At 39.4% G+C, this 19,095-nt stretch overlaps 1 protein-coding gene across 2 annotated transcripts in view; it reads left to right on the top strand.

The window, feature by feature from the left end:
- LOC135475253 (caspase-3-like) overlaps positions 1-17,048 on the top strand; it is a 41,308-nt gene extending 24,260 nt beyond the window's left edge. Inside the window, exons 1-5 of one of the 2 annotated variants that reach the window (XM_064755081.1) lie at positions 2,471-3,314; positions 4,498-4,745; positions 11,664-11,839; positions 13,179-13,317; positions 16,430-17,048. In XM_064755081.1, the coding sequence (XP_064611151.1) occupies positions 3,088-3,314; positions 4,498-4,745; positions 11,664-11,839; positions 13,179-13,317; positions 16,430-16,680 (1,041 nt within the window). In that variant the 5' untranslated portion in view covers positions 2,471-3,087 and the 3' untranslated portion in view covers positions 16,681-17,048. Of the gene's footprint in view, positions 1-2,470; positions 3,315-4,497; positions 4,746-11,663; positions 11,840-13,178; positions 13,318-16,429 lie in introns of those variants that run through there. The other variant, XM_064755090.1, reaches the window with a different exon arrangement.
- The last annotated feature ends 2,047 nt before the right edge of the window (positions 17,049-19,095 follow it).

Genomic DNA, 19,095 nt, shown 5'->3' with positions numbered 1-19,095 from the left:
AAAAATTCTACTCCGCTTATCAACAAAAAAAGAACTTAGCCACTCACTTGGCGACGCCATTTTGCCATGTTATAGCCATCCAGAGTGAGTCACAAAACCTATGAGCTCGTCTGTACCATCAGTATCAAAAAATGAGGCAGAGAAAATACAAACAAAAATGCCTGATACCTATCGAAAGAGCGTCAGCTCTGTTCCATGTTTCTTTTAGTTTGGCGCTTGGTCAGGGCCATGTTCCTGGACACAAGTGTCACGTTTCAGCGCTCCTGCTCATCCTCGCCCCGCATGGATGTAAGCATTTGGCCTAGCTGGCTGTACCAACTACAGGGAATTTACCGAACATAGCAGGATCTTCTGATTGATAACAGGCCCTTTGGTTCAGATTTTGGGAAGATATTTTTCGCAATAAATCTAACTTTGCTAAGGAAAAGTAATGCAAAGTTACAATATTTTTCTTCAAGCAATGACTCCCTTGAGGCGGTTTTCTTGCCAGCTCACACTGACAAGTTACTACAATCTCCTGTCCAACATGTACACATTGTAACAAGGGCAGGCGTTCTCAGCTCCCTGCTAATATGTGGTTCAAAATGCATCAGTTTAACACTTAAACTAACTAGAAAATCCAGTGTATTGCATCAATCTCTACATTGTTTCCACTATAAGAAACCACACTGACAATCAAGAACTAATAGGTTTTTTGATGTGACAGTCAATTATCACGTGATGCTTTCAGCGCTTGCCATTGGCCAAGATCATAAGGCTTCTACAATATGGCTACTCAGAGTGAAACACCAGTGCTGAAGTTCATCTTCTCAGCTTTCAAAAATTTGTAGAATTTTTTACATATTTTGCTATGATAACTGTGTCCTTTGTCGTTTTTTCTAGGTATATATAGTGGCAAACTTTATGTTCACTTTAAATATCATTACTGTCATTTTAATGGGTGGAGTAAAGCAGAGTGCCTGAGGTTAACCACCAACTTTGTACAAGCTACATAAGTTATACAGTTAAATATATAAGTTTCCACATGCGATGTACATATACATGTATGCACGCCGTATTGGTGGCAGAAAAACTTGTGTTCTTCAACAAACGTTTGAGTGTGTGCAAACCACACACGATCATCATCAACTACCTCGTATCACCAAGGCGCCACACACATTGAGAGTGAGAGAATGTACAAATCCATTCCCGTTGAGTGTTCGGCTCTCTCACTATTCAGCACCAACCATTATCAGGTTTGCTTGGTATCAAGTACGACTAGGTAAATGAAGCTCTAGCTTACCCAGGGTCACCTTGTCTCCATTGTCAATAAATTGCGGATGAATTGCCATTTCATCGCAAACCACATAAAGATAATGGATGCCATGGATAGGTGTGAGCCGTTTCCATTCTTCCAGGGATAGGGTAGATGCAGCCATTGTGGCAACTTTCCATTAGCTTAATGTATTTGAACTAGTTTGTGACTTGTTGTAATGGAAAAGAGGGGAATTTCCAAGAAACTGCGAGTTGAATTAAATCGAGTTGAGTAGAGTTGATTGTCTCTGGGAATTAAAAGAGCCGACTTTTTCCAGCTTCAACAATTCTGTGGGTTATTACCAGTGTTTGGATGGGGATCGTATAACTGAGGTTTTTGTGGTGATTTATATTTAAGTGCTGTCATATTTTGGTCCCGTCACATTATTCTGGCCGTTGTCATATGACTGAAAAATTGTTGAGTACAACGTTAAGCATACATTATTCCAGCAATAAGGTAGTGGAAACTCTCATAATTTTAATAGAAATCAGGCATCAGGTTATGTCTTGAGTGCTTGCCTTTCCAATGCTAGGTTAAATCAGGCATGGGTGTAATATTTTTTTATTTGATTTGTGTTTTATGTCACATTCAAGAATATTTCACTTATACGATGGTGGTCAGAATCATTGTGGGAGGAAACTGGGCAGAGCCAGATTTAAACCCACAACCTTCCGTAGGTTGCTGACTGGCCTTCCCGCGTACAAGAGGAGAGGAAGCCGGCATGAGCTGGACTGAAGCTCGCAGAGACTGCATTGGTGAAAGGTTCCTGGGTCATTGCTACCGGCTGGCACGCAAACCACCTTTCCTACTGATGCCCCTGGCATGGGTTTAATAGTGAATATTGTTCTTGGACATGAAATTTGAATTAGATTCCCCTGCTTTCGTGGTTATTGATGGCAGTAAGCAGTTAATGGTGCTCTCTCATGTGGTCTTACATGAATTTTGCTGGTTATCACTTGCCTTCAACCAATATAACAGGACCCATAAAAAGAATTTGCCAAACAAGGAACACTTACCAAGGGTCGGTGGCTCATTTCTATCACACAGGTTTTCTCCACCCATAATAAAATGGCTGCCATCACAAAAGTGAGTATGGTGGTAAGAAAACAAACAAAAAAAGTTGTCCGCCAGTCAGTGTTCTATCCTACATGTATTACAACATTACAACATATAGTGTGGATAATCTTACCTCAGTCCTTGCCTTTTTTAAGAGTCCTAGCCATAACAAATTAATGGCCATTGACTATGTATTGTTTATTCAGTAAACAAGTATTTACATGTGCATATGTACTGATGGTTGTACTTGTACCACTTAACCCACACAGATAAACCAGTGGGTCTATCATGATATCAAATTAAATCAGAAACCTCTGGAGGAGGTAGTAATCATAGAAGAACATCTGCCCTAATTGCTCTATGGCACAGTTGTTCTGTGTTGCCCCTTTGCCAGGTGTTACCTAGCCTGGAGGGAGAGGGAAGGGGGTAGGCTTCATGTAAAATCATAATACTGAGACATAGTGACATGTATGGATGTGCTTGGTATGTACCTGCAGACAGTGAGCAGAAAGCATATTTACATTACATGCAGTTAACTGAAGAGACTTTGACTATGACATTAGCATTTAAAAACTTTGTCAATATATCTCGGACCGTATGACTCAGACTTATACAAGCACACTTCTTCCTGGGTGTGTCTGTTTGTAACCGTGACAAAGAGTGAATGGATTGTTGTGTGTATTGATCAGTGACATCTGTAACAGGTATAAAGTCTATCTACCTACTCCCTCTCCACAATGGACCACATGTTTGACAGACTACAGAGACGCGCTAGCTCTCTCCAGTCCAGCCTGGACAAGTTTCTGCCCATGTCACTGAGAACCAGGGTGCAGTTGAGGAACCATCACCTGGCTAAATCATCCTCTCTTCCCACTGTGACCGACGGTCAACCCCGTCAGGAATCCCCGCTCCCGCGCTCTGAATCCGCCAGTCTCAGTGAACGCTTTAGACCCAAACTTTTAAGGTTGGTAGAATTTGGCACATGATCCAAATATGCCCGGTGATGTACGTCTTACATGTACATAGGAAGTTCCAGGTGTATTAGTATAGATAAGGATATTGGGGTCGTGGGAGAACAAGGTTATAGGTGTTGATTATGCACTGCACTTGATTCTAAATGTCTGAAAGACATTGTTTGGAAGTACATAATTTTCATGAATGCTCTTTATAACCATATATGGTTATACCCATATGGCATTCTGTCATCATGGGATATGACATTCTGTCCTCATGGGATATGGCATTGTGTAGTCATGGGATATGACATTGTGTCATCATGGGAAATGACATTCAAACTGCGTGTACCTTGAAAACTTGTATACTTGCATACAGGTAGTGGTAATGTACATTTACATAGAAGAGTTATGATGGTAACCTTGGTGAAGCATTGTTTCATTCGATCAAGTCTAGGGATGGGGACATCACAGGCACTACCAGGATTTCTCACAGTATTATTAACACTGTAAAACTATGACTGTGATATTGACTTGATGTATATACCCCAACTCAAGTTACATGTAATACAACATTCATTTGGATTCAGGTAACTAGTTGTTTCTGCAAGTTAGTTTGGAAAAATGAGATTTAATAAACAAATGCTGCTTTTGCAGAACTCTCCGTGTGCATCTTATTGGCAGATTTGTATAAGCCTTTGGTATGTTTGCTGTAACTGAGGCATAAAGGTGGTTTACGCTTCATTCAGGAATATCTCTGGTATACAGTATGGCAGTCAGGTCTGTTAGCGAAGGTATCCAGGAAACCACCCTTTCGCTGATGAGCTACTTTCACTATTGAAACTTTGTAAGTCAAATTTATATTAAATTTTTCCTTGAATGAAATTGTGTCTTTAGTGAAGTTTAGTGAAAGTTGGCCCGCTACAGTAGAATCCTCCTTTTATAAACACTAGTCTAGCAGGAACTGGATTTGAGCTGACAACCTGATTGATTATGTGGTAGTTTTCTACTACTCTAAACTGCTCTGTCAGCCCATGATGAATCATAATGGATTATGTAGGTTTTGTCGTCCTTAATGTTTAACTGTCCTTTCTTGCCTCGTTGAACAGAGATACCCCCAAAGTGTTGTGTTGGCCAGTTTTCCATTTCACTGCATAGATACATAACAGTAATGTGTTTTGTGATTTATTGCAGGAGCGATGCGTCTACGATACGCCCTGGTGCACCATGTGATCCAAATGAATATAACTTTAACTACAAGAGGAGAGGTGTGTTTCTTGTGATAAACAACAAAGTATTTGATGCCTCGACAGGCCAGAGTTTCCGAGAGGGCTCTGATCTTGACGCAGAAAGGCTTGAGGAAAGATTTCAGGCATTAGGATTTGAGGTCAGACGCTATGATGATCTCACAGCCAATCAAATGTCTACACTTTTTTTTCAAGGTTAGTATTTGTTTCTTTGCTTTTTGTTTATTAGTTGTTGGTATAAGTGAGATTGTGCACATGTTAATGTGAAATCTGTGTTGTGTCCACATGTGTAAATGTATGTTGAAGGAGTTAAGAGGCTTTTGCTAATGAAAAAATAATATGAGCAAAGGTTGGGTTGATCAATTTATTGATCAGAAGAACTTTGCAAAACTGGGAGTATGGTTTCAGCTGTTTGGAAGCCATAAAGAAAACTGCACCAAGCACTTTATTTCAAAGCCGGGCTATTTTCTCTAATTCTGTAGGTCTTTCTTGTGGAACACAAATGTCAGGACATTCAAGCACATGTTTTATACAGGATTTTATACATGAAAGTGTTACCAAAACTTAAAATTTATGATTGGTGTGGATGTGATTGGTGGCTGATTAGAGGTATATGTATAAAATAACATATAAATGTATGATTGAATATGGTACATTGTAGATTTTTACAGTTGTCCCACACTACAAATTGGAAATGATCTCTGTTTGTACCGTACTTTCATTCATCACACCTAATGTTGTGAACAGGATATCTTGACCAGTTTTCATATAGCGGTGATGGTTAATAATGGACCGGTTGAGATTGAGTTTTTCACTCTACATAATGCAGTATGACTACTGTTGGCCATGTTGGTTTTGCTGACCACACTTTTCTCTTTAAGACATGAGGGCATACTGAAGATGACAGGTTGTCTCATAATGTAATGGCACTCCACATGTCAGCGAAGTCATAGTTTGTACGTCTACCATCAGATATGTATTTCAGATTTCATAGTTATAATAGCTGGATATTTTTGCTTCTCTTAAAAATTTGTTACTTCTTGTTTCTCCACACACATAAGGTGGAAAATGTTTGATAGATGATACTTATTGACTCTTGTCGTTCTGGATGATTGGCCAAGATTTCTGGTGTTTGGTCGTGTCACAAGATAGGCCTATGATTCTCAGTCTTCAATATTCTTAAACATCTTGCACCTCAAGCCCTGATTACACAACAGTGCCATTGTGTTTAATCAGATCTAGTTCTAGGTCAGTGTAGCAAACAATTATGGATATACCTAGATCCCCTGATACAAGCGAGATATGTACATAAGTTGTTTGGAATATGGTTTGGTGTAAGCATGGCTGATTAAATCATATTTGGTGTAAACTTGTTATGAGGTGAACCAGTTTGGTATAAAGATGTTTGATGTAAACCTAATTGGTATGAACATGTTCGAGGTAAATTTATGGTTAATTGATGTAAACATGTTTGAGATAAACCTGATTGGTATAAACATGTTTGAAGTAAACCTAATTAGTATAAACATGTTTGATGTAAACCTTATTGGTACAACCATGTTTGATGTAAACCGTATTGGTACAAACATGTTTGATACAGTGTGACCTGGGAGAATACAGGTGTACCAGCTGTTCTAAAGTACACCCATACTGCAGCCAGTAAATACAGCCTAAGGACTCAGCTCAGAGCCTGTGGTTGTGGTGCTGTGTACAGCATTAGGAAATGGACATAGTGCCTGGAGGTCTCTTAGAGGAACCTGTTCTACTGTGATGATAGGCTAATTGAGTCAGAGCTATCGATGTGGTTGGCTTTGAATAAAGAGTATTTACTGAGATATTTGCCTAAGCTAATGACTGGTTACCCTTTGATGTCAGTCAGCATGTTAGAGTACAGAAGGTTCCCAGCTGCAGCACAGTGGCAGTGGATGCCACATGCAAGCTTAGATCAGAAATTTTTAATTGTAATGCTTTTTTTAAGACCTTCCTCCAGTAAAGTAAAATCCTCCATGAACGTACTTCACAGTGAATACAATTAATCAACAATCAAAAATATGCACTCTTTTATCTTTTCTAGACATGCACATCATGGTTCCATATGGTCAGCCTATAATTAGAATTGATTTTGAAGAGGCTATAAAGTTCCAAAGAAATACTGACCTCAGTTTTTCTAGAAAAATATATGCATCTCCAGTGGTACATACAGCTAGAATAACTTGCGCCTTGAACAGTTTATCACTGTGGCAAAAAAGAAAGAAAAAAAAACCTGTGACAGGTTGTTTGGTCTCGAAGGAATTTCCCACAGTTGTCAGTTTTACAAAGTAGTTAATGAGAACATTTGAAAAAAAAAGTGATTTTGTAGAAGGTTTTGGCAATACAGATATGGTTTTATGTGGTCCATAAGCGTGTATGTATGTGTAGTTGTCAGTGGTAGGCAAACTACAGTGTATTCCTTCTGTAGTCCTGACATGCAGGCTTTTTGAGCTTAGTTGTTTGATATTTAAGAAACTTCTCAAACCTGTAATGTTAAGTTTGCAAAGCAATTAAGAGGAAGGGCACAGATGTTCGGTATTAAATCATATTATATATTTAAGGTTTTAGTGAAACCCAATAGTCAGTGCAGTTCTTCAAAGTAAAACAGTGTACACAGTTCGTATTTAATACACTGTTGTACAATTATTATTGAGTTAAGCACAAAGTTGAATACTTTGCTAAAACTTATATCTGGGGTATTAATTAAGTCTTTTGACATTTTCACAAAGCAGGCCAAGGTTTACTCTTAATACTAAAATGATTCAGTGGAAGTCTATGAAAGGTCAGTATGGCTGAGACAGTGCATGTGGCATGAGAGTATTGGCTAATAGCAGAAATACTGACAATATTTATTTCTCTAGCAAGTATGGCATGCGACTGAGCCTCACCTTGGAGATCAACTGTTTAATGGTGCATGTTTTTCTACCCTATAAGACTTCCCCCAGGGTGTGAGGAGGAGACACAATGGTGTAACAGCTGTTGGTGGGGACTTGTCATATCTATTGTCAACTGGACTCAATGCTAGGGACATCAGACCTGGCTGCCTCACAATTCTGGCTCAGCTAGATTACACACATGTGCTGCCAAAGCCATTCATCAATATCAATAGAGATGTACTGGAGTGGACAGAGGAGTATTGCAATGTGCCGGTTCAGATGCCGCTGGTACCTTGGAATGTCATTAATGGAGTTTGAGGGAAGGGGGCTGAGAGCAGAGGGCTGTTGGCTCTAGGGGAAGAGGCTGATCTTCACGTGATTACCTGATTGGATCAAACCGTCAATCTGCTCTAGAGCTTCGTTGTGATTGGTACCTCCCAGCACTCAAAACCATGACAACTACTTGTGCTGGGAGTTGATGGACCGCTAGTGTACATGGATCAAGTCATATATGTATGTGCCCCCCTCCCTCCCCTCTCCCCCACCCCCACCCCCCATCAGCTTGGGTACACATTTTTCTGCATCCTGTCTCAAGAGCTGTAATTGGAGTCAATTTAGCCATCCAGACTCAAGAATGGGGGACACAGAAATTCAGATCAGTCAGCCATATCAGCTCTTCCCACAGTCTGACCAAATGTGTCAATGCTGCCTTATAAACTATCATCTCACAGTGGCTAGCCTTTTTTCACCAGTGTTTTTCTCCATTACTGAAAAGGCTTAGAACAACCAGGTTTTACTGCAGATAATACCTTGGCTAGGTTCTGTTTAGAATCAGATTCCCATTGCTAAGAATTGACCCTTAAGGCAATCTCAACTGATAAATCAAGCATCTGGACTGCTAGTAGCTCACAGGTGACAGAAGCAGCACATTAATTTGTCTTTAGCTTGTTATCGTGTACAAGTGTGTGACTCCCTTCAGCTCATAGGCCTATAGCTAAGCTGTCCTTCCGGCTTGTATTACAAAACTTATTGGCAGACTACATTGATTAGGGAGGAAAACCTCAATTAGTCACCCTCAAACTTCTTTAAATGGATGGAAATTCTTCCAGAAAGCAGAAGCAAGAAATGTGAAAGGTAAAAGGTGAAACAACATGGCTGTTGAGCCAATTACTTGTAGGACAGTCATAGATCTTTTCATATTTAATGTCTCAGGGATGATTGTTTTCCATATGTTCATACATTATTTAGCAAACAGTTCAATATATCAAAACTAGCATACATTTCCATGAGCTGAAACATTAAGGTATCTAAACCTGAGCTGGTAACTGCAAGGTTAAGATATCTAAACCTGAGCTGGTAACTGCAAGGTTAAGGTATCTGAACCTGAGCTGGTAACTGCAAGGTTAAGGCATCTGAACCTGAGCTGGTAACTGCAAGGTTAAGGTATCTGAACCTGAGCTGGTAACTGCAAGGTTAAGGTAGCTGAACCTGAGCTGGTAACTGCAAGGTTAATGTATCTGAACCTGAGCTGTTAACTGCAAGGTTAATGTGTCTGAACCTGAGCTGGTAACTGCAAGGTTAATGTGTCTGAACCTGAGCTGGTAACTGCAAGGTTAATGTGTCTGAACCTGAGCTGGTAACTGCAAGGTTATGGTATCTGAACCTGAGCTGGTAACTACAAGGTTAATGTGTCTGAACCTGAGCTGGTAACTGCAAGGTTAATGTGTCTGAACCTGAGCTGGTAACTGCAAGGTTATGGTATCTGAACCTGAGCTGGTAACTGCAAGGTTAATGTGTCTGAACCTGAGCTGGTAACTGCAAGGTTAAGGTATCTAAACCTGAGCTGGTAACTGCAAGGTTAAGATATCTAAACCTGAGCTGGTAACTGCAAGGTTAATGTGTCTGAACCTCAGCTGGTAACTGCAAGGTTAATGTGTCTGAACCTCAGCTGGTAACTGCAAGGTTAAGATATCTGAACCTGAGCTGGTAACTGCAAGGTTAATGTGTCTGAACCTGAGCTGGTAACTGCAAGGTTAAGATATCTAAACCTGAGCTGGTAACTGCAAGGTTAAGGTATCTGAACCTGAGCTGGTAACTGCAAGGTTAAGATATCTGAACCTGAGCTGGTAACTGCAAGGTTAATGTGTCTGAACCTGAGCTGGTAACTGCAAGGTTAAGGCTACTGAAGTGATCTTCAAAATTGATTTCAGGTCTGACTTGCACCAAAAGATATACAATATTTTTCCTGACAATCTCAGAGATATATATGAGACATACGTGAGGTATGATATATTACATAATACTTGTTATGGTCAGAATTATTGTACAACATTTTCATGAAAGTGGGAACACAGCTTGTGAATTTGAAACTGGCCACAGAGCCCAATTTATTACCTAGAACACTTGACGACAATGCTTATCCAGGGAAGACACTGTATGTCTAAAACTTCAATAAACAACTGTCGCACAGAAAATGTCTGCAGTGGAAGTTTCTACTGGGAGAAGACAGATATTCAGTGAAAATCAATGGAAATTAGACATGCAATTTTAGAAATGTCTGCGGAACATTGTTAACAGCATGGGGTCTGCATCGTTAAGGAGCTGCCTGACCAGCTAATGGACGCCAAAGGGTCTCCGTGGTCCAGTTAAGAGTGCTGAGATGTGATTGTACCATCTGTTCACCCTCAGGCCCTCTTTGCCTCTCTCCTCTCTCCACTTCAGTAAACACAGAGGTATAGTTATTATAAAGAGCTGAATTTCATCAGTATTATCCCCATATTGCCACAGAAATGGTTTTGCCAATAGTCAGCAAATCTTCTTCATTCAGTTTATAGGATCACAGGCTTAAGAGAGGCGCGCAAAATGCTTGAAGAAAAGCCAGCTTGCAGGCTGAAATACTCGGCGACTGAGTACAGTTTGATTATAATCTAGAAGAGATTCAATTATTTATCAATATTGCAAGGGGGTGATTGATGGGTCTTGAAGCAGGCCTTAACGAAGCCAGCCCGACAGACAATTTGTCTTTTATCTTCATTTATGCTCCTCTACAGAGCAGCTGAGCTGTTCGGCTCAGGAGGCAGATGAAAACCTGCCTTGTTAGTTAGTGATAGCTTGGCTGTGAAGCAGTCCCTCTATACCTGGATAAACACAATCTCCTTTAAGAATCGTACCATTGGTTTCACACGCCTGGCCTCCTGTCACCCAGTGCCTGCAAATCAATACTGCGGTAAAAGCTGGAAGTGAACGGTCAGATGGCTCGATCATGTAGCCATTTGGGAAAGAAAACACTTTCTGTAATGAAAATCCTTTTAACTGTGGAGAAATCCAGTCACTTTTGATAGGAAATTTTCCCATACTGTTATAATACACAAGTTAGTAAAAACAGAAAGAAACATTTCAGAGGATGACTCCCCCCCCCCCCCCCCCCCAAAAAAAAAAGTGTGGCAATGAGGTTTTTTGAGGTGTGTCTGACTATTCTGTGATAAATAAATGTCACAGTTTAACATATTACATGTCAACCCACATTTATCCTGATTCATGATCTAAAGGTCATGACTTTTCCTGCTGGTATATATCAATATGTATATAGTGATTCCACATCCATCATGTGCTAAGCTACCTGACAGCACTGTTCACATCAGAGTTCTGGTCTAAAAATCAGTATGTAGGTATGAAAGTTAACAGCTATAAACAGATGTTCTTTTACTCTGTCAGGATATGCAAATATACACGGAAACATTGGACAAGATTTCCTTGTGTCATGTGTTGGTGAGAAAATCATTAGGATTGCTTATTAAATTAAGAAAAATATACACTTAGACACATATTTTATGTGTGTTGTACTTTGACAGGAATATGTAAGTCTAAGTGCAAATCTTGCAAAGATCTGAAAGCCAAAACCAGTCAGTATTTTTGTGCATAAATTGCATTGTAATTGCCAACTCATTTTTATGATTCTTTGTCTATAAAGGTGGATAGGAATTGTCATGGTTTTTGTGTCTGTCCACAAGCAGGCGTGTCCAGTCAAATTTATGGATTTCTCCTCATTTACTAGTGAATTACGAAGGGTTCATTTTGAAGTAGAGTTAAATTTAGAAGTTATTTACCACTTTTTGTGTTAATTTGAACTGACCTTTTTGAGATTATTTTATGCAATCCGTGTCAAGAATTGAGCACAAGTTGATGTTTGTTTTTGATCTGCCCACAGTTGCGGCAGAAGACCACTCTGACGCCGACTGTTTTGGGTGTGCCATTCTCACCCATGGTAAGGAGGGACGGGTTTACGGCAAGGACGGAATGGTAGGAATGGACTACCTTGTCATGCCCTTCAAAGGAGACAGGTGTACAACGCTTGTAGGCAAGCCAAAATTATTCTTTGTACAGGTAAGCACATTTCTACTTTTTGGGGAGAAATATTCATAATGTGTGGAGACAATTTATGTAGTTACAGGCTATAGGGGCCTACATGTACCTTAGTGTAACTCAGTGCAACTTTATGCTGCCAGACTTAGGCCACACCATTTAAAATGTTTGTTTTATTGGCAGAATGAATCTTCTTTCATTGTTGAAGGAAGGTATATAAAAAAAAAATGAAAAAATCATCAAATTCATGGGAAATGTGAACTTTGCCAGCATTTTTTTCCTGGTTTAATGTACATCTATTTATGTGATAGAAAAGCCCTGAAAAACAGGAAAATCATAAAAACATCAAGGTTTGGACAAAATAAAAATTAGGAATTATTTTCTTTTTCTTTCCATTTTTGGAATTTTAGTGTCAGGTTGCACAGAATAAAATTAGTATCGTTTGATATACTCTGTGCTGAGACCCTGTACAGTATTACAATAAGAACATTGTACTTCAGGATATTGGAGGAATTTATTTATTGATTTGATTGTTGTTTCATGCCTTTCTCAAGAACTTTCACATACACCATGGTGGCGAGATTCATAGATGGAGGATAAACCACCATTTTTTGGCAAATAAACAAACAAACTTCTGGCAAATCAGATACATACACCTTTTTGCTACTTCTGAGAAATAAAATCTGTGTTAGCCAGCTGGGCCCACTGCCACAAAACTTTGTAAACCTATTTTTTCAGGACTTTAGCTGCATAACCCATCACCTTATGGCCTTTTAAGATTGACAATGTCATTCCCAAAAATAGTTACCTGAAAATTGATTAACAAGGTTTTGGCCCCTCTTTGACAGATGCAAGTATCTAATACTCACATAGACATTTTTTAATTTCCAAACGTAATTGAATGTCTGGCATCTAAGAATACATACATGTACATGTATTATTTCTGCTCTTCAGGAAGGTGATATTTCCGTGAGAAAATTCTTTTGAATTATATCAGAATATAGCTAGAGCGAATGTGGGAGTTTGAATGAAAGCTATCATGGAACAGCTAAAAAAACGTTTTTATTCCCTTAAAAAGAACAAAAAAGTAGTCTTCATTTAATAATTGTTTTCTATCTTTAGCCTGTCACAGAATGTTTTCCTTACTTCTGCAGCACCAACCCACTCTGAACCCTTTAGATTTAACTCCTGACATCTTTGATTGCGGACTTTTATCCGATTTTTTTATGCAGCAAAATCCAGCAACAGAATTGTCATAAATTGGACAAAATGCTTGTGGCATTAAGTATGCATGAAATACAGAACATTTTATTTAATATTCTGTGGTGGTTTTTTTGGGGGGTTTTTTTTTTATTGTCAGGCCTGCCGTGGGTTTAAGCTGGACCGAGGGGCAGACGTCCCTGACAAAGGAGAGGATGATACCGACAGTGCCACAAATGTCACCATGAGGAAGATTCCAGTGGAGGCAGACTTTTTTATGGCCTACTCCACAGTCCCAGGTCAGTAGGGGGCACCTGTTAACGCTCTGGTGACCAGAGTGCTGATATAGGGGAACTTCCTTATCAGAGGCATTTACCTCATTGTGTATTGATGATAGCTCTGAGGCAGGTGATTTTGTTTGACCTTAGCACACTTGTTGATCAGTCTGCTTGAGGACAGATGGATAAGGCCGAGACACGAGATCAATTCCATTGTCAACCGGGGAACTTTCTATTCCTCGATTCTTCCCTGGACCTTGGTGGTAAATGGCACTCTCTCGTGTGTTCTTGCATGAAGTTGGCTGGAGCCCACTTGCCTTCCACCAATATGGCATGGTCGTATATTTGTCAGAAACTTGCCAAATGTGTGTCGTTTTACACAGACACTCTGATGTCCTCTTCCATTAAATTGACAGCAATCCTATAAGGGAAACATTCTTAAGTATGGCAGTATACAACAGTCAGATAGATAAATAGATACTTGTACATGATGTAGAATGCGTTGATTCACAGTCAAGAAGGTCCAGAGTGTCAGTACTTGTTTGTCAGTCTACGTAAGGCGTATGTATGTATGTGAAACACATACCAGAAGCATTAGGTTTTGTTTGTTCAGCTCAATACAGCTTAATGCCTATTTGGCAGCATTTCAACCCTAATGTGGAAAGTAAATGTACACTTTGCTAATACTGGTTTTGACTTAGCTGTTGGAAATCAGCTGTGTTGTTACTGGCAGGTTCGCCGTTCTGCAGAATGAGCTCAGAGGATGGTATATGTAGTCAGCAGCTGAGTTGAGGCTTAACTGTTGCCTGTCTCCATGCCCTTGAAATGGAACGCAATTAACACAGTGCAGGGGTCCCTCCACAGGGTGGTAATTATGTGGGCAGTGGGTGACAGCTGGCTTAACTTGGCTCCTACCTATCCCCAGACCTGTCAAAGCCAGTGATAACAGATTACCTGCCAGTAAAAACATAGGCTTTGAAGACTGTCTGATTGAGGTCAATTTCCATCAATACACACTTGTTAACGGGGCTGTTGGGCCAAAATTGCCTGATCTCCAGGTCATTAAGGGGCCTTAGTGTCAGGACTGTGGGGAGTGATGGAGGGGCATTTATCATTACCCAATCTGACAGCACCCTGTCCCTCTGCAGACTAAATTACAGCTAAATATTGCACCTCTGATGGTTGAGGCAGATGAGCGGCAAAAATCTCTGTCAGACAGAGTTATCACGAGAAATATTATCAGGGTATTTGAGAACCAAATTCAGTGAGTTATGAGCCATCAATATGTTTAGGGTGAGCCATGTCTATCTGGACCAGTTTAGTGCTGCCCTCCTGGAGTGGGGAAAGCACTGGAACATAGCCAGCCAAAACTCTCTCACTATGCAGCCTTGTGGTCAAATCCTGGACAAAAAAACCAAAATACAACCCATTAACATACTTTTACTTTTTGTTTGTCTTCTTTGACCTAATCCATGATGTAAGGTTTCCCCTTGTCTCACATATTTGTCTTCTATGACCTAATCCATGATGTAAGGTTTCCCCTTGTCTCACATATTTGTCTTCTATGACCTAATCCATGATGTAAGGTTTCCCATTGTCTCGTATGTTTATCTTCTCTGACCTAATCCATGATGTAAGGTTTCCCCTTGTTGTGTATATCTGTCTGCTGTCACCGTATGCATCATGTGAGGTTTCCCTTTACTCTTCTTCTCTGACCTAATTCATGATGTAAGGTTTCCCCTTGTCTCATATGTCTGTCTTCTCTGACCTCGTTCATGATGTAAGGTTTCCCCTGGCCTTTTACATCCATCTGTCTTTTAATTATGGCCTAATCTGCGAAGTGACGTTTCCACTTGCCACATTTATATGTATTCTCTGACCTCATCTAGGTGTAGGGTTCTTTCCTTGCTTGTATACATGTATATACCTCATGTGACTTCATTCAGGCTATGAGGTTTCACCTTGCCTCATATACATGTATATACCTCATGTGACTTCATTCAGGCTATGAGGTTTCACCATGCCTCATATACACGTATATACCTCATGTGACTTCATTCAGACTATGAGGTTTCACCTTGCCTCATATACACGTATATACCTCATGTGACTTCATTCAGGTTGTGTGGTTTCACCTTGCCTCATATACACATATATACCTCATGTGACTTCATTCAGACTATGAGGTTTCACCTTGCCTCATATACACGTATATACCTCATGTGACTTCATTCAGGTTGTGTGGTTTCACCTTGCCTCATATACACATATATACCTCATGTGACTTCATTCAGGTTATGAGGTTTCACCTTGCCACGTATGCTTTTATACATCTACTAATCCAGGCGGTAGGGTTGAAATGACTTTTCGTTTATAACTTCCTGACAAAAGTTTCTCATATTTAATAATTGTGTATAAATATGCATATTTATCTTTACTTCTAATAAAACTTCTAATAACATGTTTTCTGTAGTATTATAATATTTTTTGCACACAGAACTGTGCCCAATTCCACAAAAACCCTCTACATGCACATAACCACCATGGCAACCAGCACTGTATGCACTTCTGTCACTATGGCAATAAAGTGCTTGTAAAGTTAATAGTGCTTAGTGCAGGTGGACCCTGTTCTTTAAGCTCTCAAGTACTCTGATATGACTTCTGCATTTATGAATATCTTTCTCTGGCTTGGAAATGTAAGTTGTAGGCATGTGAACATTCCCAGTGTTCTGGCTGCTTTTGAACCTTCTGGGCACACTGGTACGAAGTCCTCTGAATGTTATGAGCGTCCAACGGCCATGACAACATAATGCCTACAGTGCTGGTTGCCATGGTAGTTATTTGATGATAACGTTAAGAGGGCTTCATACAAGTGGGCCCACATTTGTACATTTGGGCTCAAATTTATCTAAATGTCTCAAGACTCATGTCAAAACTTCCAGCACTGCTGCAATTAAAATGTTTCACTCTAGGAAGTTTAAAATTTTTACACAAATTCTTCACTACAGGACACTGTACCAACCGCAATGTGAGTTCTTGCCTGACCCGAGTTTGTTTTTTTAAGCACCTTTATGACTTCAATCTTAATAAGTTGCTTAATAAATACGAGCTGTGGTTCTGTGGTCTGTTTCAGGTCACTACTCATGGAGGAACAACCAGGACGGCTCCTGGTTCATCCAGGCTCTCTGCCTGGTGCTGGAGAACCAGGGAGCCAAGCTGGAGCTGCAGCATATGATGACACAGGTGAACAGAATGGTGGCTTACGACTTTGAGTCCTGCACCGACGAGGAGTGGTCGAGTCGCTGCAAACAGATGCCATCTATGGTCTCCATGCTCACTCGATACGTCTACTTCAAACCCAAGAAAAATGTCATCAGCAGTTAATGTTAACTCATGGTACAAGTTTAATGACGACTTGAGTTGGTGATTTGTGCCATGGACTCCTTTATAATGCTTGATCCACATCTGTTTATATACATATGAGCTAGCCTTTTTTAATACCAGTGATTCATATGTATGTCGTATACTGTGAAAACGATGGGACCACTTTTGTGTGCTTGAAAAAGTTAGGAACTGTGATCTCATAAAGCAAAAGAACATTAACCTTATATTCTTAATTTATTGATCTCTTTGTATATGTCATAATTCATTTTTTCTCTCATTGGGGAATGTTTTTATTCAATGAAATACGTTTTCATATCAGATCTGTTCAATGCATGTTACATGGTTAGCTGGACTGACCTCCCCCCCCCCCCCCCAAAAAAACCAAAAAAAAAAAAACCGCCAAACCAAACACAGATTTTGGTACACTACAATGCTAGCCTATTGCTAAGTTGACAAGTCGCTAAATGTTAGCAGATCAGCTGATGTAAGAGTAGAAATTGGCAAGGTTTTAATACTTAGGCTACACAGAGTATTGATGTTGCAGTGCAATATGCAAATAGCAGGTTCATTTTACGTGTATGTTTTCAATTAGGGGAACATGTTATCATTACTAATATAAGGGCTTAGTTGGACCTGTGAGTGGGCAGAATGGAAAGCTATATACTTATTTTTTTGCCCATTGCAGGAGTATTGATGTTTGAATATTAGAGATGCTGAGACATCACAATTAGAATAGATATAAAAATTAAGAACTATAAAAAAAGATATTAGTTATCAAGAAGTGAAGCAATTGGTTTAAAGTATCAACAGAAAATATGGATGAAATACTGAAAATTGTCACCTACATTTTCACAGTATTAAATTCAGCTCTTCAGTTATTGCACATGCTACCGCCGCCTGTATTCATAATGGAAATTTTGCCTCCTTTACCTGTGTGAATTTTTTACACAGCTCTGTTGTTGGGTTTATCACAATTATATATATATATATATATATATATTTATTTTTTTTTTGCATTTTGTCATATTTTCACAGAACTTAGTGGTACATTTTTGGTCATGTCTTGGCTATGTTTACATGGTTATTGTAGTTTTCAAATTAACAGTGTACATGTAAGCTGAATGAGAGTCACTTAAGTAGTTGTTGTTGTTTGGGCATGTATGAATTGAGCATGATGCATCAAAACGTGGAATATTGCAGTTGCTGTTTTTGAGTGCTCAAACACCATCTCCATCAGTACAAGTTCACCAGACATATTTGAATATGCAATGTTCTCTGCTTTTTTTCTTGCATCGCGGGTTAACAATTGTTAATATACATATTAGCTTATGATTACACTTCTCTCTCATTTAAACATGCACACCATGGCTTAGGTGTAAAGCAGTCGTATGGACAGATATAGAGAGGTGTGCTGATAACTTTATCTTCCTGTTATTTGTATTAAGTGGAGAGAGCATTGCTTCTACAAGTGTAATTTAGAGTTTGCATTGCCAGTTGGCAATGTTGAGATGGCTTTTGAAGATTTGGCTTTGTACAATCTGACCAAGGGGACCATCCTGTTTAGTGCATGCAGGAGTGATAAATGAGAAAATGAACATCATTTACCTGGTAAATACAGAATGACCTTCCCATCACAGCACATGTACGTTCTGTAAAGTTTTGGTAATCATTACAAAATACCCAAATTGGACTGATCAGGCACCATGTCTATCTAGGAGGATAGTACATGTATGTATGTGCAAGATGTTAAGGATTGGCCTAGAAACCCATGTTTTCACAAGTGCTGAAGTTAGCAAAGGAAGCTCAGTTGATATCTGTAATGTTTGCTCATGATTGAGAATTTCAGATTTTAATGTGGAATTTCTTCATTTTTATGGGGTAAACTTCAGGTTGATTACCCGTTACATCACGATGTTTACCTGTATGTGGTTTAGAGCATTACATACATTTAATAAAAATATAATGTAACTATGATTCAGCTTAAATGACTTATGATGGAAGCCATATTTATCGATTCTGATCAAGCAAATTTACTGTGGGTTTTCTTACTTTAATATAATTATGATTCCGCTGACAATTACATAGACACCATATCTTTCTAAAGATTCTAAAGAGCCAGCCTCCTACAGTAGGGGTGGTTTTCATTTTACAACACTTCTGGTTTTCTGTTAGCAATGTTTCAGGTGAGTGTTCTACATTCTGTCAATGCTGATCAGCATCTTTGTCCCAGGTACACCTTCATGTCTTTCTCAGCTCCTGCTGATAATAAAATTTATCATCATTTCACATTTGATTGGTCAAGTGTTGTCTGTGCTGTAAACAATCACAAATTGCCTCATACCTGCACCTTCCTCTGCATCTTCGCGTCCATCTTTCACCACAATATGGCTGAAATATTGCTGATGCATTGCCAAG

Source organism: Liolophura sinensis, chromosome 1 (assembly GCF_032854445.1).
Source record: "Liolophura sinensis isolate JHLJ2023 chromosome 1, CUHK_Ljap_v2, whole genome shotgun sequence".
NCBI lineage: Eukaryota > Metazoa > Mollusca > Polyplacophora > Chitonida > Chitonidae > Liolophura > Liolophura sinensis.
This window is presented reverse-complemented; position numbering and strand designations above follow the sequence as displayed.